The sequence below is a fragment of the Carassius auratus genome, chromosome 37 (assembly GCF_003368295.1).
Source record: "Carassius auratus strain Wakin chromosome 37, ASM336829v1, whole genome shotgun sequence".
NCBI lineage: Eukaryota > Metazoa > Chordata > Actinopteri > Cypriniformes > Cyprinidae > Carassius > Carassius auratus.
In genome coordinates, this window is record NC_039279.1 from 11,358,084 (window position 1) to 11,384,961 (window position 26,878).

The 26,878-nt window shown below is 38.0% G+C and overlaps 1 protein-coding gene across 2 annotated transcripts; it reads left to right on the plus strand.

Annotated features, from left to right (window-relative positions):
* On the plus strand, window positions 1–26,868 carry nmt1b (N-myristoyltransferase 1b). Of its 2 annotated transcripts, XM_026222775.1 has the most exons (13): window positions 1–134; window positions 218–323; window positions 409–553; window positions 633–751; window positions 11,234–11,325; window positions 11,412–11,528; window positions 11,606–11,776; window positions 11,875–11,983; window positions 13,729–13,896; window positions 25,499–25,669; window positions 25,754–25,921; window positions 26,536–26,673; window positions 26,749–26,868. In XM_026222775.1, exons 1-13 carry the CDS (start codon window positions 115–117, stop codon window positions 26,767–26,769), a joined length of 1,545 nt encoding a protein of 514 aa, XP_026078560.1. In that variant the 5' UTR covers window positions 1–114; the 3' UTR covers window positions 26,770–26,868. The 2 variants fall into 2 exon arrangements, with proteins under 2 accessions (XP_026078560.1, XP_026078561.1); XM_026222776.1 differs by lacking the exon at window positions 13,729–13,896.
* The last annotated feature ends 10 nt before the right edge of the window (window positions 26,869–26,878 follow it).

The following is a 26,878-nucleotide window of genomic DNA, read 5'->3' on the forward strand; positions in this document are numbered from 1 at the left end:
GTGTCTCCCTCCTGCCCTCACTGCACATTAAGATAAGCTCCTACTCCTCAAACACCCAAAACTGTACAGCTGAATGACCACATCGTTGCTGCTCTAATAACAGAAAACACTTCCATGGCTGATCAGAAAAATCTGTAAGTCCTCTATCTATTAATTACATTTTTGTCTTTTATTATTTATATTTGTATTGTTTTTTTTTGTTTTTTTTTTGTTACAGTGAAAAGAGCTTAGAGGAAGACAGGGGAGTTGAAAGCAAGAAGAAGACAAAGAAACACAAAGACCAAACATGGGCTAAAGAAGGGCCGCAAGACCCTTTTGAAATGGTAACTGATATTCTTAATGTGCTATATTATTTATGAGAAGTATGAATACATTTACCTGTTTCTTATCAGTTTAATTTGTTCCCAGCTGGACTCTCTTTCTGAGGAGAAGCAACAAGAGATTCAGAAAGCCCTACACCTGTTTTCTTTTGGTCATGGGCCTCCAAAGAACCTACAAGAGGCTCAGAGACACACATACCGCTTTTGGGATACTCAGCCAGTCCCTAAGATAGGTATCATGCACAGTGCACAGGTAGAAACAAAATGTAGAAACTGTGTGCATATCTACAAACGACATTTATTCTTTCATAGATGAGAAAGTGACATCACATGGACCAATAGAATCAGAGAGGCCCAGTGTTCGAGAAGAGCCCTTTTCACTGCCACAAGAATTCATTTGGGACACACTCAACCTGGACAACCAAGAGCAGGTGAGTGAGAGGTCTCTGTGAACCAACACAGTCCCAAAATTACTTATTGTACAAGAGTGAACAAAAATTTCCTTGAAATCCAGTGATAGACATACAAATCCTACTTTTGCTATGGCTTAATGAAATATTACTATATCACTATAATGAAAGTGACGTCAACTCAGGTGGACACCACCAACTGAGATCACATGACTTATTATAGGCACGAAATTCGCCTAGGCTGCAACAAGGGCTCCTCTTTTTTCTCTGCCGTACGAGACCAATGTTTTGCTGATTTTTTTGTTGACTTTTGAAAATATTGTGGAAAGCAAAACACTGTATAGTTTTCTTTGCATCTGCATCCATTGTATTTCATGCTGTTTAACTTTCTTTTCCGGGTCTACGTTTGGTAGTTTCAGCAGTGTATAGTGTAAATGCAAAAATTGGATGCGGGACACGTTTAAAAGATGATGTAAGCGGGTCGTCAGAAAAATCGGATATAGTCAGAAAATCGGATTTGGGCATCAAGACCTGCAAGTGTAAATGCAGCCTAAAACATCAAGAGTGTAAAACAGATACATTCACTCACACACAGTTACTTACATTCACAGACACACACAAATGAACTGAGTCAGAAAACTGAAATAAGAGGTTAAAATCAGATCAGACCCAGAAGGATTAAGCTTCATTTTTATAGAATTTTAATGTTCTGTGTAACAAAATGCTTTGTATGTTCAGATTTTAATGTAGTAATAAAAATAAAAAAACAACACTTCAAATCAACATTTAAAATAACAAAAAATACAAACCTTGACAAAGTAGTATTTCAGGATGCCTTAACATGCATTTGAATTTACAACCTAATAAAAGTAAACAATTATGTATAAAAACAACTATGGAATTCACAGGCCTCTTAATATAGTTCTATACAGGCATCTAGTGGTTACACCATGAAATTACAGGTTTTTCTTTTTCTTTTTCTTTTTTTTTTTTTTTTTTCTTTTTTTTTTGTCTCTCAAAAGGAGGGGCTATTCTGCCTTCAAAGGCCTATATTTTAATCTGAAACACTGCATTAATAAAAAAAAAAAAAAAATATATATATATATATATATATATATAGAAAATTTAATTTACTATTTTCCAAATACAAAAGTAAAAAAAGGTAGAAAAAAAAGTTACATTTCAGGTGTCCGGTCACATTTGACCTGACTGCCAAATGAGGAGCTCGCAAGGGTTAAAATATTATGATTTAAAATATATTGTAAAGTAAAACTTTCAATTTGACATTATTCCTAAAGGTACTTTTTAAAAAGGTATGATTGACGAAGAACTAAACTTTCATGTTTCTTAAAACACTTACGTAGAGTAAGTGTTTTAAGAAACATGAAAGTTTAGTTCTTCGTCAATCACTCTCTCTCTCTCTCTCTCTCTCTCTCACTCGCACACACACACACACACACACACACACACATGCACAAGCAAGCACACATATACACATATTCCTATCATTATGGGGACATTCCATAGGTGTAATGGTTTTTAGTCTGTACGAATTGTATTTTCTATCCCCTTATGCTAACCCTTACCCGAAACATAGCCCTCAGACAAAACATCAGCATTTTTAAAAACTGCATTTTTGGATTTTCAAAACATTTCATTCTGTATGATTTCTAAGCTTATTTTCTCTTGGAGATCCAAAAAATTTAGTTTAAAAATTTAACCCAGCAGCTGGGTTAGTCCATATTTAACCCAAATTTGGGATGAAACAACCCAGCATTTTTTATAGTGTATTAATAATGTTAATAACCAATAAATAAAAATAAATTGTATTTATTTAAAATTAATTTTGGTCATCTGAAGAAAGTATTTTTTTCTCTCTTTAAATATTTATTTATAATTATTTGCAATTGATAGATTAATTAATGATCAAATCATTGTTAATCCCTAGTAATTATTTAGACTGAAAAATAATTTTAGTAAAAATAATTAATTGTAAAATGTTCAAGTATTTTACATCCCTGACAACAAGTGCATGTTAATAAGGCTACTATGTTCATAAATTTAGCATTTAAAAGGCAAAAAAGGAACTTCTCTGTCATAGCTTGAAGACGTGTTATGTTCTAAGCAAGGTATTCAAGATTACTAGAAAGTTACAGGTGAATATATTCAGGGTAGAAAATAATGGCATTCAAGTCTTCCTGGGAAGTAAGCATTTACGAGTTGACAAGTCCTTATTGCGTAATCAGGTGTGTTCAAATCACTTTGATCAGAACAAGATGTTGATTTAACTTTAATACATAAAAAAAGTAAAAAAGTAAACTCTACATCTACAAAATGATGAATTAAATTATTTATTGTATTATTGATGGTGGTCATATAAGTACGATTTAAACCATGCTAATGCACTTCCACTGATGCCAACAAAGTGTTCAAGTCTATGCAAAAGAATGTTGTGGTCAATTGTGTCAAACGCAGCACTAAGATCCAACGATCAGATGATAAGAGCAGATCATTTGTAACTCTAAGGAGAGCAGTCTCAGTACTATGATACGGTCTAAATCCTGACTGGAAATCCTCACATATACCATTTTTCTCTAAGAAGGAATATAATTGTGAGGATACCACCTTTTCTAGTATCTTGGACAGAAAAGGAAGATTCGAGATTGGTCTATAATTAACTAGTTCTTTGGGGTCAAGTTGTGTTTTTTTTATTAGATGCTTAATAACAGCCAGTTTGAAGGTTTTGGGGACATATCCTAATGACAATGAGGAATTAATAATTGTCAGAAGAGGATCTATGAATAATCTATGATTATTGATTATTAGGAACACCTGTTCAATTTCTCATTAATGCAGTTATCTAATCAACCAATCACATGGCAGTTGCTTCAATGCATTTAGGGGTGTTGTCCTGGTCAAGACAATCTCCTGAACTCCAAACTGAATGTCAGAATGGGAAAGAAAGGCGATTTAAGCTATTTTGAGCGTGGCATGGTTGTTGGTACCAGACGGGCCAGTCTTAGTATTTCACAATCTGCTCAGTTACTGGGATTTTCACGCACAACCATTTCTAGGGTTTAAAAAGAATGGTGTGAAAATGGAAAAACATCCAGTACACTGCAGTCCTGTGGGCGAAAATGCCTTGTTGATGCTAGAGGTCAGAGGAGAATGGGCCGACTGATTCAAGGTGATAGAAGAGCAACTGTGACTGAAATAAACACTCGTTATGTGTGGCTGGTGGTGGTGGGGTAATGGTGTGGGGGATGTTTTCTTGGCACACTTTAGGCCCCTTAGTGCCAATTGGGCATCATTTAAATGCCACGGCCTACCTGAGCATTGTTTCTGACCATGTCCCTCCCTTTATGACCACCATGTAACCATCCTCTGATGGCTACTTCCAGCAGGATAATGCACCATGTCACAAAGCTCGAATCATTTCAAATTGGTTTCTTGAACATGACAATGAGTTCACTGTACTGAAATGCTGAGAAGGGTCTGGCTGCAGACTTTCACTTGCACTCTCAGACTTGCATTCTCAAACTTGCACTCTCAGACACTTGTGCTTCCGCTAGCGACGTCACTTGCAGTCTTTATTTAATTTTTTTTATTTTGTTCTATTTATTGATACATTTTTGTTGAATCTCTCAACATTTCATAACTGTCCGTGGCTTACTGCAAACAGGGCCAACCCTTGCATTTTGGGGACCATAAGCAGGTTTTAAAAAGGGTTCCCATACCTACAGTTTCCCCTAACCACCCACATCCCATCCCAATGTACACATCCTACACAGCCACCTAATTGTGAAGTTTTACCAGTTTGTTTTACTTAGTAAATTTATTTTTCAAGGTTTAGATAGGAAAATATTTTTGGGTAGTTGACAAATTAAAATCAAAGTAAAAAGGACAAAGTTTTCAGTGACGTAATGTATCAAGTTTGTATGCTTTTAGAAGTATATGGATGAAGAAAAAAAAAGATTACTAAAAGATTACTAAAATAGAGACTTGTAAAATTATGCCTGAGGTATTTATTAACAATTGTATGCTTTTTCTTTTTAATTGATAAAAGTTGCAATTTATTGAACTTCCTTGAGACAAGTTTGAGATTTAGCTTAAAAATGTAAAATAATAATAATAATAAATCTAATAACAAAGCAGTTTTTATAACAATGGGTCCATGTAAGACTAATTCATTTTAAATGACAATATTTTTTTGTCATGTCAACAACCCATTTAAGCAAACCTTTAAAGCCAAAGAGTTTAACATTTTAAATTAAAGTTTAACGATTGCTTAAGAGAAATGTATCAACATTTAGTGAGATTAATGCTTTAAGCAAAATCACCTGGTTATGAAAATGACATTAGTCTGTAAAAATAGTCTGCAAGTGCATTTGAAATCTTGCAATAAAGATTCATCTCAGTTCTGCTTTTTGAGTATGAATAACAGACAATTCTCAAGCACTTTAAAATATTTTGCCGCAAATATAGAACTGTCTTCTCTTTTGTATTATTTTATGAGCCTCTTCAGACCTATAATAGTAATTGCAGGCTACGAGTTTAACATTTTTGACCTCCTATCTGAACATTTTTTCACAAATTCATCATTAAAATAATAATAATAATTTCTTAAGTACAACCATATTCAAAGTAGGCTACTCTCTCAATACTCAAATCAAAGTGCAAACAGAAACATCATGATACAGAGCTAAGAGATGCATAACTACACATCCTATCATAGTGTTCATACTAATTACAGCAGTGGCGTAGATTATGTGGGGGAAGTGCCAACCCCCTTATATTGTATTCTCTGTCTCTCTCACTATATATAAATATATACACACTAAGCAATAAAAATTAGCGCTTCCTTAATTTTAAAATTTCTGTACAGAGAGGTCACGCAGTGACGTATAGATCTTCTACTGGTCCTACGTCTTCACTTGATGCGAATTCGCAGGTCATTAAAGAATACTGAAAAAAAATGTGTTTATCTGTTTTAAATATTGATAATCAGAAAATCAGTATATTAGAATGATTTTTGATGGATGTGACACTGTAGACTGGAGTAATGATGCTGAAAATTCACCTTTGATTACAGGAATAAATTACATTTTAAAATATATTCAAATATAAAATTATTTTAAATAGTAAAAATATTTCACAAGTTTACTGCTTTTGCTGTACTTCAGATCAAATAAATGCAGGCTTGCTGAGCAGAAAAGACTACTTTAAAAACATAAAAAATCTTACTGTTCAACTGTGGTCAACTGTTGACTAGTAGGCTATATATATATATATATATTAGGGGTGTAACGGTTCACAAAATTCACGGTTCGGTTCGATACGATACACTGATGTCACGGTTCGGTTCGGTTCGGTTCGATACGTTTTAGATACAGCAAAATGTAAAAACATCTCAACTTTTCAGAATGCCGCAAGCGCACCGCGGGTCATGTGACAAGAACCAACCAATCAGCTTCATCCTTTCCCGTAACAACGTTGAGAGCTCAGCCAAGATGAAGGAACAGCTGATCATAGTTGTATATGGATTGCAATTTTGAAATAAATTCAGTAGCAGAGCTACTGCAAGCGATTTTTAGAGCTGCAAATCCATTTATCCTTCGCTGAAATTTCCGCGTCTCATGGAGAGAGCACGTCATTGTTGCTTAGCAAAGACAGACGCCTCATGAGCGCTTCTGCCCGAGCGCTTTGGAAAGGAGGAGAAAGACGCGCTTAGCGTTTTCCATGCGTTTTTAGGCACGATATGTGAACGGCCCCTAAGGCGCTCGCTCACTCAGCACGCGCTGAAGGCTCGTTGCAAAATGTCTAATGCATTTAACAGACCAGAAATATAAGATCCTAAAATAACCAACAGGTCTGGTGTTTGGGTTGGATTCCCTGTAAGCTATAGTGTGTAAATGCTGCAGGGATAGTTTGCTGCGTGCATGTTTCTCCTTTTTTTCGTCTTTTCCCAGATAGTACTGACGCATATATCCCAGATATTCCCGCTGTTTTTTTTTTTTTTTTTGTAATCCCGCTGGTGTACCCTGTCATGTTGCAGATGCGACATACCGTTGTTTTTTTATCCACCACTCTCTTGCCATCACCATTATAGCTTAAAGGGAATCCAAAGTGCACCCAAACACCAGACCAGTTGGTTATTGGAGGATCTTCTCATTTCTAGTCTGTTAAACGCATTGGCTATTTTGCAACGAGCCTTCAGCGCGTACTGAGTGAGCGAGCGCCTGCTGAGTAGCCTAACATAAACATATAAGATGGTGTTTTTTTCTTCTTCGGGAGTGTCAGGGGCGTTGCCTGTTACGTTGTTTGGGTTATTGGGCTACCTTGTTGAACGCATATCATTATATTTCTTTCTCTCTCTTTTTTTTTTTTTCAAATATAATTAATTACTCCAACGAACCGTTCGGTATACATAATGCGTACCGCGTACCGAACCGAAAGCGTCGTACCGAACGGTTCAATACGAATACGCGTATCGTTACACCCCTAATATATATATATATATATATATATATATATATATATATATATATATATATATATATATATATATATATATATATATATATATATATATATTAGGGGTGGGCATATTTTTTTTTTTTTTTTTTTTAATCTAGATTAATCTAACTGTAATCTTGGAATTAATCTAGATTAAAATGGCTCATTTGAATTCTGCCAAAGGCATTCAGAATATGTGTGCTACCCAAATAAAATAATGACTAAAAGTAAGTCTTTTAGAATGGGTTTCTGAAGTCAGGTGGTGCATTAGACCAGAGGCTGTTTCCTGTTTCCAAATGCATCACAAACTGCATGAGAAAGCTGTAAACGAATTCCACATTGAACAAGGTGCAAACAACCTTATGCCTGTTTCACACATACTTCATCTGCAGATTCCAGCATTCACGTGGTTGCGGTCCATCAGTAGCTGTTCCAGTAGCTGTGCGTCTGCACCAGTGCAGCGATCGTTTACGTACCGAGTAGCGGACTGCAAACGCGTCCTGTGCGAAGCACAATGAGTATGAGTCTGTGCTGCTTCAGAACCACATACATAATGCACACGGACTGCATGCACACTGCAGACGGATTATGTGTGAAACAGGCGTGCATTTGTCGAGGTTTCCATTGGGAAGCTTCTAAAAAAAAAAAAAAAAATCCCTGAAGCAAACCCGGCGGCTTCAGCTGCATCCATGTTAGCACGTCACGTTTCATGTGGTAATTTCACAGTGGGCATACACAGAGGTTCGAAGACTCGTTCTCGCCCCCTACAGTGAAATTCAGCTAGGTATACATCCACGCTAAAATATCAAGGTGAAAGTCATTATAGCTCGCCTGTGTGTGTGTGTGTGTGTGTGTGTGTGTGTGTATACAGTATGTCATTTCTGTCCCCTTCACTACTGAAAAGATGGCTATGCCCCTGTGCACCACCCAATTTTTTAAAACTGTGCATACTTAAAGTTATACTTAAAGTACTTATGGAATATCTGATTACTGCAATAATAAAAAAATAAATCAATGGGCATGTGCGACCTGTGCGTGTGCATTGAATTTATTTTTGTTTCCGCCCATCAGTTTGGAATGCTACTTGAATGTTCAACATCAAGAACTACATATTTAACATAGCAAATAATAATAATAATAAAACAATCTTATTGCATTATTAAATAACAAAGTTTGTACAAAAACTAATTTTGTAGTTGCAGGTGAAAAATGGCACCACTACATCGTAGTAGGACTAGTGGTTTTTATTTTTTTTTATGATTGTAGATTTTCTGTTCTGGCTCATTTTTACTGAGCAGTATGGTTCGGTACGGTACGGTGCACAATTATTTCTGTTTCCATTGGCAGAAGTTGTGAATGGTACCAAAAAATCGAAAACCTTTTTTGGTATCCCTTCCATTGGGGTACCTAGCACAGCAAAGGGTACCAAAAGGGTGGGGCAGCTGTGGCCTAAGAGTTAGACTTGTAACCTGAAGGTTGCAGGTTTGAGTCTCGGTGCTGGTGGGAGTTGTAGGTGGGGGAGGGAATGAATGAACAGTGTGATTGATGAATGAACCAATAACTGAAGTGCTCTTGAGCAAGGCATTAACCCCCAGTTGCTCCCCAGGCACTGGATATAAAGCTGCCCACTGCTCTGGGTTTGTGTTCACAATGTGTTCATTTCTTACTACTACGCAGTGGTGTATAAAGTACCTGAAAGTCATACTCAAGTGAAAGTACAGATATCTTACCAGAAAATGACTTTGGTAGTCTGAAGATGAAGTCACCGTTTAGAATATTACTTGAGCAAAAATCTTAAATTATGTGATATTTATTGTACTTAACTACAAAAAGTATTTTTTAAAATCTTAAACGTACTTAAGTATAGAAAATAAAAGTACAAGAAAATGCAAATGGAAAAGAAGCATGTGTGTGTGTGTGTGTGTTCATACACAGCTTGAGTAGCAAGACTGTGTTTAGTTTTGACTATTTATTCCATTTTATTTTGTATTTTTGGGCAAGAATAGGAAGCACTTCTTCCGGTACTTAGTGTCTTTCATTCCAAAATAAGAAAACATTTCTGGAATCTGCAACTGAAATAGCAAGTATTTACACAGTTTATGTATCAAAGAAGAGACAAGGAATCCTTTAAAACTACAGATACGGATGTATAAAAAGGCTTAATGTTTAGTTTTTTTACATAAAATATTGAAAACTGAAATTTGAAATAATCTAAAACATGAAAAACAAAAAAAGTCTAAATTGTCACAGCGCGGTAGAAACAGGGTCTGGGTCCAAATTCAGGGAAATTATCCTTTAATTATAAACAGGAACAAAAAGGCCAACACGGCAAAAACAAAATCACCAGGAACAAGCGCGGATGCAGCTGACATGAAGACACAAAACCACAGCATACACAAACAATGATTAATACTGCCAGACCGAGTCGGTGTGAGATGAGAATATATAGAACATGACAATGAGCAACAGCTGTGTGTGTGATTGAGAGACAGGTGTGCGGAGTGAAGGTAAATGAGTCCGGGAGCAAGGGAGAAACACAGGTGTAGCAACTAAAACGATGAGGTGACAAGATAGGCGGGGTAAGAAAAGAGACAGAACAAAGCACATGGCATCAAACAAACACAACACTCACAGAAGACGGGCACACCAGTTGAAGACGGTGACAGAAATGTAAAAATTAAAACCGCCAGTAGGTGACAGCAAGTGAATGTTAATGAGTGGATCATTGAGATTCAACCGATTCAAAAAGCTGATTCATTCAATAAGTAAACACCGTCCATTGCCCAGAGATGCAAAGCAGTGCTGTAATCTGTTTGGAACTATTTTCGTTAGCAAAACTGAGCAAAAACAAGCAATGTTAGTCACTTATTGCTTTACTTAACTTGTATAAAATTATTATTAAATGTGTAAAATATATTAAATGTGTTCATGCATCTGCAGAAAAACGGTACTCTTTGTGTGATATAGATATAAAAAAGCATACAGAAGCATTTTGTAGTGGAGTAAAAGTAATTTTTTTAATTAAATAAATTTAATTAAAACTTTATTACATTACACCACTGATGCTGTGTGTGTGTGCATTTGGATGGGTTAAATGCAGAGCACCAATTCCGAGTATGGGTTACCATACTTGGCAAATGTCAAGACTTTCACTTTCACTAAACTGACCACAGAACGTCGATTGGTCGACCAGTAATGTTACTTTTGTGTTATACAAGAGGATAAAGCATCCTTCACTCATTCCCGCTCTGCTTCCCATGAGTGTTGGACTTATTTGCATCAGAGTGCGCAAGCACATACAAATATAATTGTGTATTCTAGAATTTTGTCACAGACAAAAGCCATTTTATAGGCCATTGGGTTGGCTATATTTAAAGGTCTTATGAATCTATTATTTGTTACTGGTCATATCGTTTTGGCTGAGCACAAAGTTATGTTTAACTTTATATATTTTATTTGAACTTTACCATAGTACAGCGCTGTAGCATAAGCTATGTTTGACTGAACTGTTTGCTTTTGTCTTTATTTCCTCTTATATAAGCCTCTTATACTTTGTAGATAAACTTTTAAAATGGCTATTATTGTTCATTAAAACTTACATTTAACAAAACGAGGCAAAGTTGCGCTTATTGTCGCTGTTTCGATCGCTACTTTCCGACACCACGCCTACCAAATAAGGGTACTATTAAAAGTGGAAACACAAGCCTGATCAGGGTTACCCTAATCGTATTGTACTGAACTGTACTGTACTATACAGCTCAGTGGAAATTAGCCATTATAGCGCAGTAATGCTCTAGACAATTGGCAAGCTCATGGCAAGCCACTGCGTTTTTGCCATCCTATATATATATATATATATATATATATATATATATATATATATATATATATATATATATATATATATTTTTTTTTTTTTTTATTTATTTTTTTTTTTTGGCGGACCGACATTCTAATGTTAGCTTATCTGTCTATATGTAATTGTAGCTGAGAGAACTGTGTGTCTTGCTGAATGAAAACTACACAGAGGAGGATGACAACACACTTCGTCTGCACTACTCTCCACAGTTCTTGCTCTGGTATGTTTCTGTTTTTTTTTTTCTTTACATATATCTACAAATTAACTATAACCATTTTATTTGTTTTAATGTTTTATGGAATGTAGGACTTTGTGCCCCCCTGGATGGCAATCACAGTGGCACTGTGGAGTTCGAGTTAAGTCAAGTCAAAAACTAGTGGGATTCATAAGTGCCATTCCTGCTACCATTAAAGTATTAGACACGTAAGTGCAGAATTTTCTTAATCTGTTAAAATGATTTCAACAATTTTGGTTGATGTAAATGTAAAAATAATCTACAGAGATCTAAAGATGGTGGAGGTGAACTTCCTGTGTGTACACAAAAAACTTCGCTCAAAAAGAGTGGCACCAGTCCTAATCAAGGAGCTCACCAGGCGGGTTCATCAGCAGGGTATATCTCAAGCAATCTATAGCACCAGTGCGGTCCTACCAAAACCTATTGCAAGTTGTAGGTATGATGGAAGTTAAAAGGATATCTCTAAGGATATCACCACTGATGTTTGTGGTATCGTTTAAACTAAATTCTGATTCTCCCCTTGGTTGTTAAAAGGTATTGGCACAGGTCCCTGAACCCACGCAAGCTGATTGAGCTGAATTTCTCTTCTCTCACTCGTAACATGACCCTACAGCGTGCCATCAAGCTAAATCGGCTCCCTGAGGTTAGTGGATAAAAAAATATTGTAGTATTTTGAAAATGAATAAATTTTCCATGAATTTCCATGAATTAATTGTTTTCATCTAGCAGGTATTTATATTTTATTATGTATATATATATATATATATATATATATATATATATAGAGAGAGAGAGAGAGAGAGAGAGAGAGAGAACTTATGCACTTACTTAACATAACCTTGGTTCCCTGAGAGGAGCGAGCTAGATATTGCATCATTAGCCAACACTAAAGGGTACCTCCTTTCTCTGAGAATAATAAACCCCTATAAAATCCTGTCTGGGGGAGTTCACTGGCCAATGGCATTTGAGCATGCAAAATAGACGCAGGCTCCATTATGCTGGGATAAGACTGCTCCCAGATCATAGATGTGTCTACTTCAACTACAAAAGGGAGTTGTGGATCTGGGTATGCCAGTGTGGATGTTGCTCTAGTTCTACTGTGACACCAGGGCATCCACATACTCAACCACATCGATGATTGGTTGATATTAGCTCAGTCTGAGCAGATGGCGGTTCGGCATCGAAATGTCATCCTCACTCACATGAAAGAACTGGGGTTTAGACTTAATGCCAAGAAAAGTGTGCTTTCTCCAGTACAGAGAACCACTTATCTGGACGTGGTGTGGGATTCTTACGGGAGATCTTTTTGGCATGCTGTACATGAGACCCCTACTGTGGTGGCTCAAGACCATGGGGTTTTCCCTGAGGGGAAACCCAATCCGCTTGCTCAAGGTGACTCGGCGATGCCAACGTGCCTTAGACATGTAGAGTAACCTTAGTTCTTGTTTCAGGGTGCTGGGAGCTCCTTGTCGCTGCATAATAATATAATTTCATGAATAATAATAATGACGTATTATTATAACAACTCAAGATTAACATCAAACTATGCAACATCAACATTCAATATCAATTGTCTGAAAAATTTAACTAAATCTAAATCAGATCAACTTAACCTAGGGATATTGTCACTCTTACTACTGCGCTAGTGCTTCTTACTTTTATGGCTGTTTTTCATGCCTTAACAAGTGCAAATTCTACGAACGTTTCAGTGATGTCAAGTAGTGTAGGGCAATATGGTAACTTTTCAAATTGTCATCTTGTGAAAATGACGATACACGATATTATTGTGCATGGGTAGAGCAAGAGAGACTCTTTGTTCTTGTCATAGCATAACTATTTGGTGTTTTAAACCATGCAGGTGCGCTAGAGAGAGCCTATGGAATCACCAGTAATCGAAAAAATATACTTTCAAACATACTGATAAACTAACGTTAACTATAAAAATAATGCATTTAAAAAAGCTAGTTCATATATAGTCGAATGCAACTGTCATATCACACGTCCTGTGACAAATCTGCCGCATCTGCGCACAGAAGTTACCAGTCTAAATCAGTCACCGGTGAAAATCAATAGTAGATTTCAAAAGTCCAACAGTTTAACACTAATATTAGACATAAACGAACACGTTAAATATAAAGTATTGAAAACAGGTAAGTTCATTAATTTGGAGTAAAGTTGAATTGAACTGATGCATCAGTCAAACAGCACTCCGGACCATGCACCTCATGACGAGCTCGACGCACCGCCACAGAAACAAGAATGAGATGCATTCTAACATAGCTAACTGTTGCATTTTACTCAGTTAGTGAGGGCTCGTTTAAAATATTGCACATATGCAGGCTGTTCAAAATACTTGTTAAAGTGCAATAAAATGCCTTATACCTGCAGACGATGTACGTCATGTACACGCCAGACATTGTGACATTACCCCCTCCTCCAAGGAGCAGCTACCAGATGCTCCATCGAACACAAAAACAAACCAAGGAACACAGAGAACAGGAGGGAGGTGGACTGGTGGAGGATATGGGGGAGAGACGGAGGGCCAGCTCCATAGCGGTAAACAGAGACAAGAAGTTAAAAACACATCAAAACAAAACAACAACCACAAGGAGACCAGGAGGGAGGTGGCTCGCCGGAGGGCCAGGGGGAGGGAGAGAGGGCCAGGTCCATAGAGGGAAACAGAAAAAAAAAAAAAACAACAACAACAAAACAAAAAGGCCCGGAGGGAATAGAAAGTTCAGGGGCACAGGGCAGAGCCGACAGGGCATGTAGTTCAGCAGAGACGTGGAGAGGCTCTGGCAAGATTTTCTTAGTGATATTTTTATTTTAATTTTTTTTTTGGAATCTAAATTAAAGCTGCGGTAGGTAACTTTTGACACTCTAGCTGCTTGCGTCTTGTGGAAGAACATTGTAGCCGGAACTACTTCTCTCTGTTTATGTCTATGAAGAATCACAAAGGTACTGGGTTACTCCGCCGCGGTACCCCCGAAGCAATATAAAATAGTCTGAATATAAACACTTATTATAGGTGCACCCTAGTGATTCAGGACAAGCTAAAAACACGGTTAGGAAAATGGATTCGTGGTGTACTCGCTTATTATATACATTTTTCTACATTTTGCACACAAACAAAGTTACGGACCGCAGCTCTGATTGGTTGTTTTTTTTACCGGGAGTGGTCCGTAACTGCAAATGGCAATAGGACCACTGGGAGGAGCCAGAGGAGCTTGATTTTTTCACAGATTATCTGTTTCATATTCTACTGTCAGGACATAATGACAGGTTTAACAAATATGTAAAAATATATATTTTTACAAAAGTTACCTACTGCAGCTTTAAATGCATTTTACTTAAAACAAGAACAATAATCGTAATGCAAATGGAAACAAGATCATTTTTAATACCCAACTGGCAGATCATTTGTAAAATAAGTAAAATAGACTTAAAGGACTAAATACCTTATGTAATTTTTCTTAGGTAGACAATTATTTTTATTTAAGAATCTTTACATATTTGACTGGAAAGAGCAAGACAAATAAAAAAAAAACACATCATAAAAAAACATTTTTTGCAGTGCTGGTACATTCACTCATTGCATATATTTTCATCATGCAGACATAAAAAAAGGCATTTTCTTTTATATAGAATCCTGTAGAAGTCGAGGAGAAGTCGTGGCAAAATGGCTAGAGAGTCGGACTTGCAATCGAAGGGTTGTGAGTTCGAGTCTTGGGCTGGCAGGAATTGTAGGTGGGGGGAGTGCATGTAGAGTGCTCTCTCAATACCATGACTTGGGTGCCCTTGAGCAAGGCACTGAACCCCCAACTGCTCCCTGGGCGCCACAGCATAAATGGCTGCCCACTGCTCTGTGTGTGCGTTCACTGCTGTGTGTGTGCACTTTGGATGGGTTAAAAGCAGAGCACGGATTCTGAGTATGGGTCACCATGCTTGGCTGAATGTCATGTAACTTTTTTTTTTAGATGAGGAGGCTTCATTAATTCACAGGGATTTACATTTACACCGGGAGAATATTATTTATAATTTTCTTTTGTTTTGTTTTTTGCCTTATCCACATGCCTATTTATTTGAACGGTACCATTATCACATGGTAGTTTTTTATATAACATCGTGGATGTTGAGTACATTAGTGTAGTGGACGGCACATTCCAAGGCCCAGTTTATGGCGGGGCCACTCTCTGATGACAATAGTGGACAAAGGTTTGCTACATTTTGATTGGATATTGGTGGACTAACATAAGCATACTGTCCAACGCCATCAAATAAAGATGATTGGTACAAAGCCCAGGAAGGACAGGACTTCCTTAAGGTCCAAATGCAGTTTCTGCCCTTCCCCCACCAACAGACTTATTCCTCAGGTTTTGGCCTGTGACCGCCATAAAAATTAATTCATTTGGACACAGCAGCAATGGGTGAAACAAAGAGTTCCATCCAAAACCACTCATAACTATGTTCTCAAACCTTAAACTGATGCAAACTACAACACACATGTCGTATTCAGAGAAATAATTATTCTCAGTGACAGTGACGTGTAGTGCAACATCTTACACAAACTCAGCTGTTATTGGACAAATGAAGTCATGCATGACAGTTCAATCTTTTCCAATCATATTTAGACTTAATGTGTTTGTAATATTGCCAAAGGTATTATGGTTTTGGTTTGGTATGTGAGAACTACACTTGCAAACCTTTAGTGACACTTTTCTGAATGTGTGTTTGGACTATGCAAATAAGTTCCACAGGAGGAATGAAGGAACTCTGATGGAAAGACAATCACAGCATGGAAATGGAGAAGCGCCAGATTGCAATCTCCTGCTTATCGAAAAGAGATAAATGTACCTTGGCAAAACACACTTCTGGTACTGAGTCTGAGTCCCATGTGGGAAGAGGCAATAACAGCTACACCGGTTCTGAGTCAGAGTCCTGTCAGGGAAAAGACACTAACAGAGCAAGTTCTGAGTCTCCGGCCTGCATGGGTGAGACGATAGCAGATCAACCTCGGTTCTGAGTCTCTGACACATCTAGGAGACACTAACAGATCACCAAATGTTTTGAATCTCCAGCATGTGAAGGTGAGACTGCAACAGATCAACCTCCATTCTTGAGTCTGAGTCCTGTGAAGGAAAGGACTGCAACAAATTACCAACAATCTGAGCCTTGTGCCCATGAGGGAAGTGGAAATAAAATATGTCAAGTTCTAAATCTCCAGCTTTGAGGCAGCAACAGATACAACCATATTCTGAGCCTCCAGCCTGCAAGGAAAGCGATAATCTATGTTTAGACTTTAGAGTCTTTGTCCTGCGAGACAAAAACAGATGCAGCATGTCCTGAGTCTCCAGCCTAGAGAGATGAAGCGGATTGACTTAGTTCTGAGACTCTAGCCCAGAGAGGCAGAAGACACAGACATCTGCAACAAAGTTAAGCTCTGGCGAGCAAACCTTCTTCCCAAGGTACCTTTGCTTTCGTGTTCCAGGCTAAGGACCTTCTGCACCTACTGTAGGGCCGCATTTGCATGTTCCAGATTTTAGGACCCTTTGGTTCTCCAGGAGACCAGCATCCTCCAGCATTTCACGTTCAAGACTGTCGAAACTGATTCCTGCTCTTTTCCCCACTGCATTGTTACCAGCACAACCAGTGGATGAAGTCACTGCTACCGGACTGCTCACTCAGAGAACGTAAATATCACTTATCCAAACCTCTTCCAGAGACCTTGGCATTATTAGTTATTATCAGTATATAATTTTTCTTAATTAACATTAGATATTATATAGCTGATTGCAGTTTATAGCAAATCTTTCATGTATTTGTTTGAGGCATAATAGTGTTCTTCACCTTATTTCTTTCAGAGTAGCACCAGTTTATCTTTCCAGATAACATAGCTCTGACATTGCAACATCCAACATAATGTCTTGCATTTTATGCGTCTTATGCACTTTATTCCCATGTCATTTATAGTATTCATTTAGTAGTTTTTGACTCTTGTCTATCTTTTGTTAAAATGTATTTTATTACACTTGTGTCTTCCTTGTTTTGGTGATACAGAAGAGGTTCTACGAGTTAGAGTTCCCACCAATATTTCTTATGTGATGTACTCCTAACCATGATCCAAATATCATAATGTCATTGGTGACGTGAGTACCCATCACTACACTATTTTGCCTCCCTAGGTTGGGGAAAGCAAATATCGCTACATTAGTAAGGCTGCTATATAGAGCGTTAAGGAAAGTGTGTCATGCTGTCACACTCTCGATGAAAATATTTGTGTAGTTTCCTGAGCATAAACCCATCAAAAATGAAGCTGATTGCTACATGGAATGGAAGGATGTCAGATGGAAAAGTATTTAGATATATATGCCGATGCCGTAACCACCACCACAGCTGTTAAATTTATTTGGTATTTGGTTTTTGATTTTCCTATACATTTTTCTAGTTGTATTTTAATATTCTTCCAATACTTGGTATTGTGGCTTCATTTGTTCTTCATTATTTTGCTAGCCTTCTTGCTGTTGGCTGAGTAGGAGTAAAATGTTAATTAATTACTCTTATTAAGTAATGCAATCGTTTGGATTAGAGAACATTTAATTATGTGAAAATAGCATTAGACTGTGGAAAAGGCTACTGCACTTTGAAATAGATACTGAATGTTTATTTATTTAATATGTCAAATGTTTATCAAATAATGTAGCCTACACCCTTGAACCTTTTATGATTAAAGCTTTACCTGATTAAGTTATGTTTTTATACTTAATGTTTAGCTGCTTTTTTAGGCTTCTTTTGCCTGTGGCATACTATGAAAATGAATAGTTCGTTAACTTACTGTTCTGCCTACTCAGTTCAGCTGTTATGAAACCGAAAAGTCAGAATTTACCATCTTAGGGTAAGTCAACTCAGAGTTCAAGTTTCAACTCAGAGTTGATTGAAACTCCTTATTGATAGCCCCTGATCCCCAGTTTACAAACAAACAAAACATTTTTTAAAATCTTTCCCTTACAATATTTATGAAAACCTGCTTGTATTTATATATTTACTTTGCTTCATGAATTATGGGTGCCGATTCATAAAATTGCTGCATGATTCTTCAGTGATCAGTTTGTAAGAAGCTTCCATTTAGATGACATGTATTTCATGATTGTCACATGTATGTTCCTGTTTGTAACTGGGCAAACCAGACGGGAGGCGTGAGGATCCAAACGCAAAGCTTTTATTGACAAGACATGGTCAGAAATGGGCATAGATCAGGTGATGGCAAACAGGCATGTAGAAGGAAAGGCTAGAGCATTGTGAGAAACAAGCAAGGGTCAGTCCACGGCAAACGTAATCCAGCAGGGTGAGACACAAGGGATAATTCAGGTACAAGCGAAGTCCAGGCAGGGGCAAACAGTATCCAAACAGTTGAGGTAATCCAAGGCAGGCAGGCAAAGAAGAGAACACAGGGAAACAGGCAAGGCAGGACTAAGACTAAACTTTAAACTCCAAAGCAGGCTTTGTAGCGTAGCTATCAGCTAACTAGCGATAAGCGCATACAATACTCAGCAGCCTGAAGGTGTCTGAGTGAGTGTTTATATAGTGAGTGTGTTAGGGAACAGCTTTGTGCAATCAGCATAATCAGATGTGTGTGTGTGATCAGAGCTGTGTGTGCAATTAATGCAATGAGTGATGGGAACTGTAGTCCGGGGTGAAGTCCAACAGTGGGTGTAGTGCCGGAGTCCATGTAGTGAGCTCTGGTGGTGAATGAATGGAAGTTCATATACCAGATTCATGACAGTTTGTCCTTACTTGTTTCTTCCTGTTCCTGTCCACATTTATTCTATCTTCTTATATGTCTTTTTTATATTATTTGTTATCAGTGTTATGCAAGTTACTTTCAAACTAACAATACATTATAGATTACTTGTTACCTTACAATATTACTGTGCCACAATTATAATGCGTTACATTAGTCCTGTGTTACTTTTGAGTTACTTTCACCAAAATAATTACAGAAGTAGAACTTAACATTTTAAAATGACAAAATGTGCTGCAGATTATTTTACATCAAGTAGAGTGCATATTGAAGTAGCATAATGACTGTGGGCTATCCAGGCAACTAACAATATATAGTTTATAATTGGCAAAGTGAAGACACAAGACAATGCAAGAAAGGATGACAGCCAGAATCATAAACAATCCAAGTCTGTTAAAAGTATGGTATGGGCAGAGTGATTATCTGTCAATATCTGTGAATTGCTTGGGTCTATTCATACTACACACAACATGACTATATGTAAGCTCTAATGCTATATGCAAATGTAAAATGACAAGATGCACATACGTCCATCTCGTGAATGTACAGTCTTCTGCTATCTTCACCCATTAGCCGCTTTTCCACTGGCCAGTGCAAGCCGGGGCTAACAGCGAGCCGGGCAGAGCTAATAGCCTCGGACCTCGAGCACAGAGGCCGAAATCCTGCCGCGTCAATGCAAGTATCCATGCGGCTCTCCTGTAAAACCCACACTAAACATGCCTTCACTGGACTACATCACACAACACAGATATCTGCCAGCAAGAGAGATGAATAAAAAAAAATCTCTAAACAAATATATCAGAGGTAGACAACACACGTAGCTATTGACTGACCACAAACAGGAAATATAACTTATTTGCTTCATTTTTCATTCGTTAATGTCTTGCGGTCTTGCTGTTTTTTTTTTTGTTGTTTTTTTTCTTTTCTTAGAACAATTACATTTTGGGCTAAAAGTGTGTTGTAGCACAAGCGTTACTGAATATGTACAGAGTGAAATATTACTTAAAAAATGTATTAGTAATGCCTTACACTACTGCATTACAGCAAAAAGTAATGTTACTGTAATTTGTTACTTTTGTAATGCGCAGTGTTGGGCAAGCTACTTGGAAAATGTAGTGAGCTAAGCTACCAGTTACTCTACAGTAAATGAAGCTTCACTACACTGAAGCTACCCCCCTGGGAAATGTAAAAAGCTAAGCTTGTTGTAATTGTTTAGTTTAATAGTTTTTTGTGTTCCTTATCAATTTGGCAACAAAAACAATCAAAATACATTTAATTAACAATGTGCGCACAAGGAAGTGTATGCACCTGTTGCATGGGCATGCTTAATATACTGTAGGCCTTTGCAGAACAAAATGCAAGACCTCCAAACTGTACAAAAAAATGGCCAGGCTGGCCCTTATGAAACAAAAATATATTGCAGTATATTGGAAAATATCATGTAATATATTAGGCATATATTCTTATATATATATTTATTTTTTCCAATATATTGCAATATATTGAAAGCGGCAATCATTTATATATTTTGCAATATATTATATAATATATGTGTCATCAATATATTATTAAATGTATTCAAATATATAAAATATTAGAAATAAAAAGGGAAAATAATATATTACAATATATCACAATATATTTTAAGAAATATATTGGTAAATATATTTTCCTTTCGTAAGGGGGACCCTGATAATTTTTACAAGCAGCATCTGAAAACATATTTTCTCTCTGTTATCTCGGTCAGGGTCATGTACTTGTCAAGGTACGGCCACGGCGACTCACTCCTCTGGATAAACTGTTCTCCGACCTCATCCTATGCCATCATGACATCAAATAATTTTTTGCGTGACTGGCCAAGGAAGGTGACGGTAATGCATCATAAAGATGGTTGGTTGCTATCCACCATAAACACGAACAAGATGAAGTAGCGCCGTCGCGTCACTACTGATCCAGGATCAGCGATCTTAGCGGTTGTATTTCCCGATTTGAGTTTGAGCTTCAGAAATGCTTGCGAACATGTAGCTTGTGTGGACGCTACCGCACTACTTGATAAAAAAAAAGAGCTTCGCTACCGAAAAGCTATTTGATTCAGAAAGCAGTGAAGCTACGACCAAGCTACTGAGAAATGTAGTTAAACGAGTAGCTTCGCTGCTTGTAGCGACGCTACTGCCCAACACTGGTAATGCATTACTCCCAACACTGTTAGTTGTCCTCCTCACTTGTCTGCCCCTCGTTATCTGTCCTATTTGAGTTCTAGCCCATTCTGTTCTCCTTTGTCTGGAATTGTTCATGTCTACTTTTGCTACGCGTTTTCCTGTTTCCTTGGACATTATTAAAGACTCTATGTTTGAATTGGACTCCGCATCTCCTTGTTGCTTGTGCTGTGCTCCTGACAGTAGCAACCAATGACATAATTCCAGACCTAAAGAAAATAAGTAAGCGGCACCTTTTCTCCCCGTTTTGTTTTCATTTGTTGAAAGTTTTTTTGTTTCCCCAGTTTTTCCCCATGGCTATGGAAATAGCAACTCAGTTCTCCCCAGAAGACCGCAGGGATCTTCCCTTCATAGAGTTCACCTCTAGCTCACCTCTAGAGTTCTCCACTCCTATCATCACCTCAGAATCTGCTCCAGAAAGTTCTCCTTCATCTACACTGGTCCCGTTCAGCCCTCCATCATCTCCTGATTCCTCAGAGTTAACCAGCACTGCACCACCAGAGCGCCCTCAAATGCCTACTCCTCCAGAGAGCTGGCTAAGGTCACGGAAGATCCGCCATGGCCTTCTGCATCTACTTATCTCCCATGCCCTCCTGGATTGCCTGATCTGCCATGGCAACCTGAACTGCCTGCTCTGCCATTGCCTATTGAGTCCCTTGATCCTCCATGGTCTCCTGGACTGGTTGATCCCACCATGGCCTCCTGAGTACCCTGATCTGCCATGGCCCTCCTGGACTGCCTGATCCACCATGACAACCTGAGTCCCCTGCTCTGCCATGGAAACCCAAAGTGCCTGCTCCGCCATGGCCCCCTTAGCTACCAACTCTGCCATGGAAACCTGAACTGCCTGCACCACCATGGCTCTCGAGCTACCTGATTAGTCCTGGAGGCCTTCCTATGTCCCTGTCTTGCACCACAGCAAGGCGCCAACCCCTATGATATTGTTATGCTGTGTTCACACCAAACGCAAATAGAGCATCTGGCGCGAATGATTTCAATGTTAAGTCAATGCAAAGGCGCGTTTACGTGCGTCTGGAGGTATCGCGGCGCGAATAGGGCATTAAGCGCGGCGCGGAAGACGCGAATTCGCCTCATTTGCGTGTCTATTTCGCGCGAATGACGCGAATTGACTCGCGAATAGGGTGCTTCGCGCGAATGATGCTTTTTGTGCATTTAGCGTTTGATGCAAATTCGTGGCTGCCGCCCGAGTTGAAAAATTCGAACTTTGGCGTCAATTCGCGCCGCGTTAACCAATCAGGAGCCTGCTAGGAGTCACTCATTCAACAGTTTAGTGAAGTGACATTCAGCCAAGTATGGTGACCCACACTCAGAATTTGTGCTCTGCATTTAACCCATCCGAAATGCACACACACAGAGCAGTGAACACACACACACACACTGTGAGCACACACCCGGAGCAGTGGGCAGCCATTTGTGCTGCGGCGCCCGGGGAGCAGTTGGGGGTTCGATGCCTTGCTCAAGGGCACCTAAGTCGTGGTATTGAAGGTGGAGAGAGAACTGTACATGCACTCCCCCCACCCACAATTCCGTCCGGCCCGAGACTAGAACTCACAACCCTTCGATTGGGAGTCCAACCCTCTAACTATTAGGCCACGACTTCCCCAAATAGAGGATATTTGTTCCTGCAGCCTCCGGTTGTGCAGGAATACCCTTCTCCACTCATTCAACAAGGAGGAACGACTGATGTTAATAATGTGAGCAGTCAACCTGAGCTATATGACATAAGTTCATATTTCTATAGAGACAGGAATAAAAAGGACCTATATATATAAAAAACATATTAATAGATAAATTGAATAAAGGCCAAAAATAAGAAACGTTTCATTTTACGCCAAACAAATTATATTTTATCTTGAACCACTAAAGAGACACCAGAGCCAGCGGCAAATGTCAGAAGATCTAGCCGAGTTGAGGCTGCTCTCGGTGGATACATGATGACGGAGCTCCTGCTGTTCGCATGGAGCTCATCTCCGAGATCGGCGAAAAACATTTTTTAAATAGACGCTGTCATTATAAATAAATCGCATATTTGAGTTTAAAACAACTACATTCTCGCCTGGAATACTTTTAAAACTACATTTCATGACACAATAACAGTAATATTTTGAAAATTATCCGAATAAAAATGGCGGTTGAAAATGCTGCGTGAACTCAGCTGGCAGAAGCCCCCCCATGACGCAAATTCGTGTCTGTTGTGAAGTTAATTTCACGCGCGAATGAAGCGAATTACTCGCTCGAATGAAGCGAATGATCTCAAAATGGTCAAGCGGCAAACTAGACGCGGTAGACGCGAATTTGACGCTCTATTCGCGTCAAGTAATGGCAAAGTATATGTCAATGGGAGTAATGTCACGTGTATGTTCCCATTTAGTTCCTGTTTGTCCTTATTTGGTCTTTCCTGTTCCCCATTTCACTCTATTAGTTCCACGTGTTTCCCTTTATTAGTTATCCCCTCACTGGTCTTCTCCTCGTGATTTGCCCTCTTTGAGTTCTAGCCCATTCTGTTCTCCCTTGTCTGGAATTGTTCATGTCTACTTTTGCTACATGTGTTTTCCTGTATCCTTATTAAAGACTGTATGCTTGAATTGGACTCTGCATCTCCTTGTTCTGTGCTCCTCATAGTAGCAACCCGTGACAATCATAGTAAATATTTTAATTAAAAAAACAACGTCATAAAGTTCAAAGTTTAGTTTTAAAATGTTATGGCATCATTTTAAATTAATATTTAAGTATTCTCTCTCTCTCTCTCTCTCTCTCTCTCTCTCTCTCTCTCTCTCTCACACACACACTCATCCATCCATTTTGATTAATTAGATAAAAAAATTGTTTTCTTTAGCAAAAAAAGTGGCAAGTTAGAAAGTGGCAAGATGAAAACCACTATTTTCTGTTTAAAACTTTCACATAGCATCTTCAGGTTATAATAACATTAAAATTTTAAATCCAGATTTTGATATTCAAAGATTTATTATAACATTTTATTTTATAATATTCTTTTCTTTTATTATTTTTTCCAAAATTCTATAAATCCATGACTCTTTTTTCCAAATGCAAGAAATCCATTGAATCAATATACGAGTTATTTTTCATGTTGAAACTGTTGAAAATATTGAAAGCACAAAATGGTTAATCAACATATGACAGCCTCTGAACTGGAATGCGACTCATCTGAGATTATGAATGCAGTGTATACATACGTAGCTTGTCAGTGATACAGCTCTTTGTATTCATCTGAAAACACATTATGGAGATTTACTACTAATCACAGAACCTGCTTTACTGATGAGATCTGTGAGATCTCAAAGAACCAGCTTTACTGACGAGCATCTAATAAATCACATGTGATTTATTGTGAAGCCCTAAGTTTGTTTGCTGAAAAGTACAAAGTAGATGAGGAAAAATAGGATGCCGGGTATGTATTCAAAGTATAGCCATTACTGCCTAGAGTGCGTGGAATGGTGCACTATGATTGGTTGAGCGGACATATTGTATTCTGCAGAGAAGGGATACTAGCATTTGTCTTGGTTTGAAAAGAAAGGGAGAAACCATGACAGAATTACTCGTCGGATATCACATTTTGCATGAAATTAAATATGTAATTTTCGTTATGACCAGATATATTTCTGATTTGGGCAGAAACGCCGGTGTAATTTTTTTATGGCGTTTATGACGTTTTGGAACCAAACTTCACACACATACACACACACACACAATATTTTTTTATGGCGTTTATCACGTTTTGGAACCAAACTCTTCACACCCACACACACACACACCCACCCGGGTCCGAATCCACTGTGAGACATCAATGTGTCCCTGAGCAAGAAACTTAACCCCTAGTTGCTCCAGAGGAGAGCGACCTCTGACATATGTAGCAATTGTAAGTCACTTTGGATAAAAGCGTCTGCTTAATGAATAAATATAAATATATAAGCACGTGCTGTTTATTTATTTATGGAAACGTTTTATTTAGTAATTTTCATTTTTGCAACACATTAAAATAACTTTGATATAATTACATTGCTTCTGTTTGGAGTCAATTTTGAGATTCAAGAGTAAGTTTCAAGGACTTTGCACAGTCTGTAATTACATCAATGATCTCTCTCCTCTTTATCTATAACAACAGTCAACAAAAACCACAGGCCTTCGCCCCATGACTTTGCAGGATATGCCAGTGGTTCAGGCTCTTCTGAGAGAACATCTAAAGGCTTTTCATCTTTCTCCTTCCCTGACCCTGGAGGATATTGAGCACTGGCTTCTGCCTAAAGATGGTGTGATTGACACATATGTTGTGGAGGTCAGTATGATGAAATTGATCTTTTTACCATTTTATTAAGACATCTAACTGTCATGTTCTGTATTAATGTCACTTTTTATGCAGAGCATGGCCGAGACCATAACTGACATGGTGAGTTTCTACACACTTCCCTCACTGGCTCTGAACCACCCTGTGCATAAAGGCTTGAAGGCAGCCTGTGTTCTTTATTGCATCAGCAAGGCCACCCCACTGCTGCAGCTAATGGAGGACATCCTTATCATCTGTAAAGCAGTAAGTCAAATGAAATATCAACATAATACAGCTGACTGCATTGATTGTGCCTCATATGAAGACATTTACTACCCATCTGTCACATCCAAACTACCCTAACCTATAGACAGGGCTGTTTCTAGCCATTTTGATGCCCTAGACAAAATCCCTATTTGTGCTTTTCAATGGCGATAAATCCCCCACATACATCACACATAAATAAATGTTATTACATTTGGATTTGGATACGTTTAGATATGATCAGTGGCTACTTTTTGTATTTATCTGTTTTTTATTCAATTGTTTTGTTGTTGTTGCTTGAAAAATTTATTTAAATGGTCAGTTATTGCATTATTATTTCAGTCAACCCTAAAAAAACCCTTTGTTACAGCAAACTATAAAAGCCTGATCACTGGCATAAAAGTAAGCAATGTAGCTATTTAATCCTTTGTTCATTCCATTCCACTCAGCTCTCTATGTGAATTACGCTGTTCCCATTAAATGCTGTTATCAGATGACAAGTGCTGATTCAGCTCGCCTATGGCTGGAAATGGCACTGCCTGTATATTTGTGATTCTTTTACATTTATTATTTGTTCTGGTCTCACCACTCCTACTCTCTGCTTTTCTGTTTAGAGAAAGTTTGATGTGTTTTCTGCTCTGGATGTAATGGATAATAAGTCTTTTTTGGAGCCCCTTAAGTTCAGAATGGGAGATGTACACAAGCATTATTACCTTTACAATTGGAGATGCCCTGAGATGGCCTCAGACAAGGTAAGCAAGCAGTCTGTGATAGTTTAAACCTTTTTTTTTATTCAAAAAGAGTAATATTTTGTATCTATATTTCAGGTGGGTGTTGTGCTGAAGTAAAGGCAGTTTGTGCACAAATGGACAATGAAAATACATAAGCAATCATATAGCACACTTTTCTTACATATTAAATAAATCAAAATTTCTCATGATGAAACTTGCATGAATG

Excerpts from the sequence above, each read along its gene's own strand:
- nmt1b (XM_026222775.1), top strand. The coding sequence starts at position 115 with ATGGCTGATCAGAAAAATCT. Across the intron at positions 324-408 it reads CGCAAGACCCTTTTGAAATG|CTGGACTCTCTTTCTGAGGA; the intron begins GTAACTGATATT and ends ATTTGTTCCCAG. Across the intron at positions 11,984-13,728 it reads AGCTAAATCGGCTCCCTGAG|ACGATGTACGTCATGTACAC; the intron begins GTTAGTGGATAA and ends TTATACCTGCAG.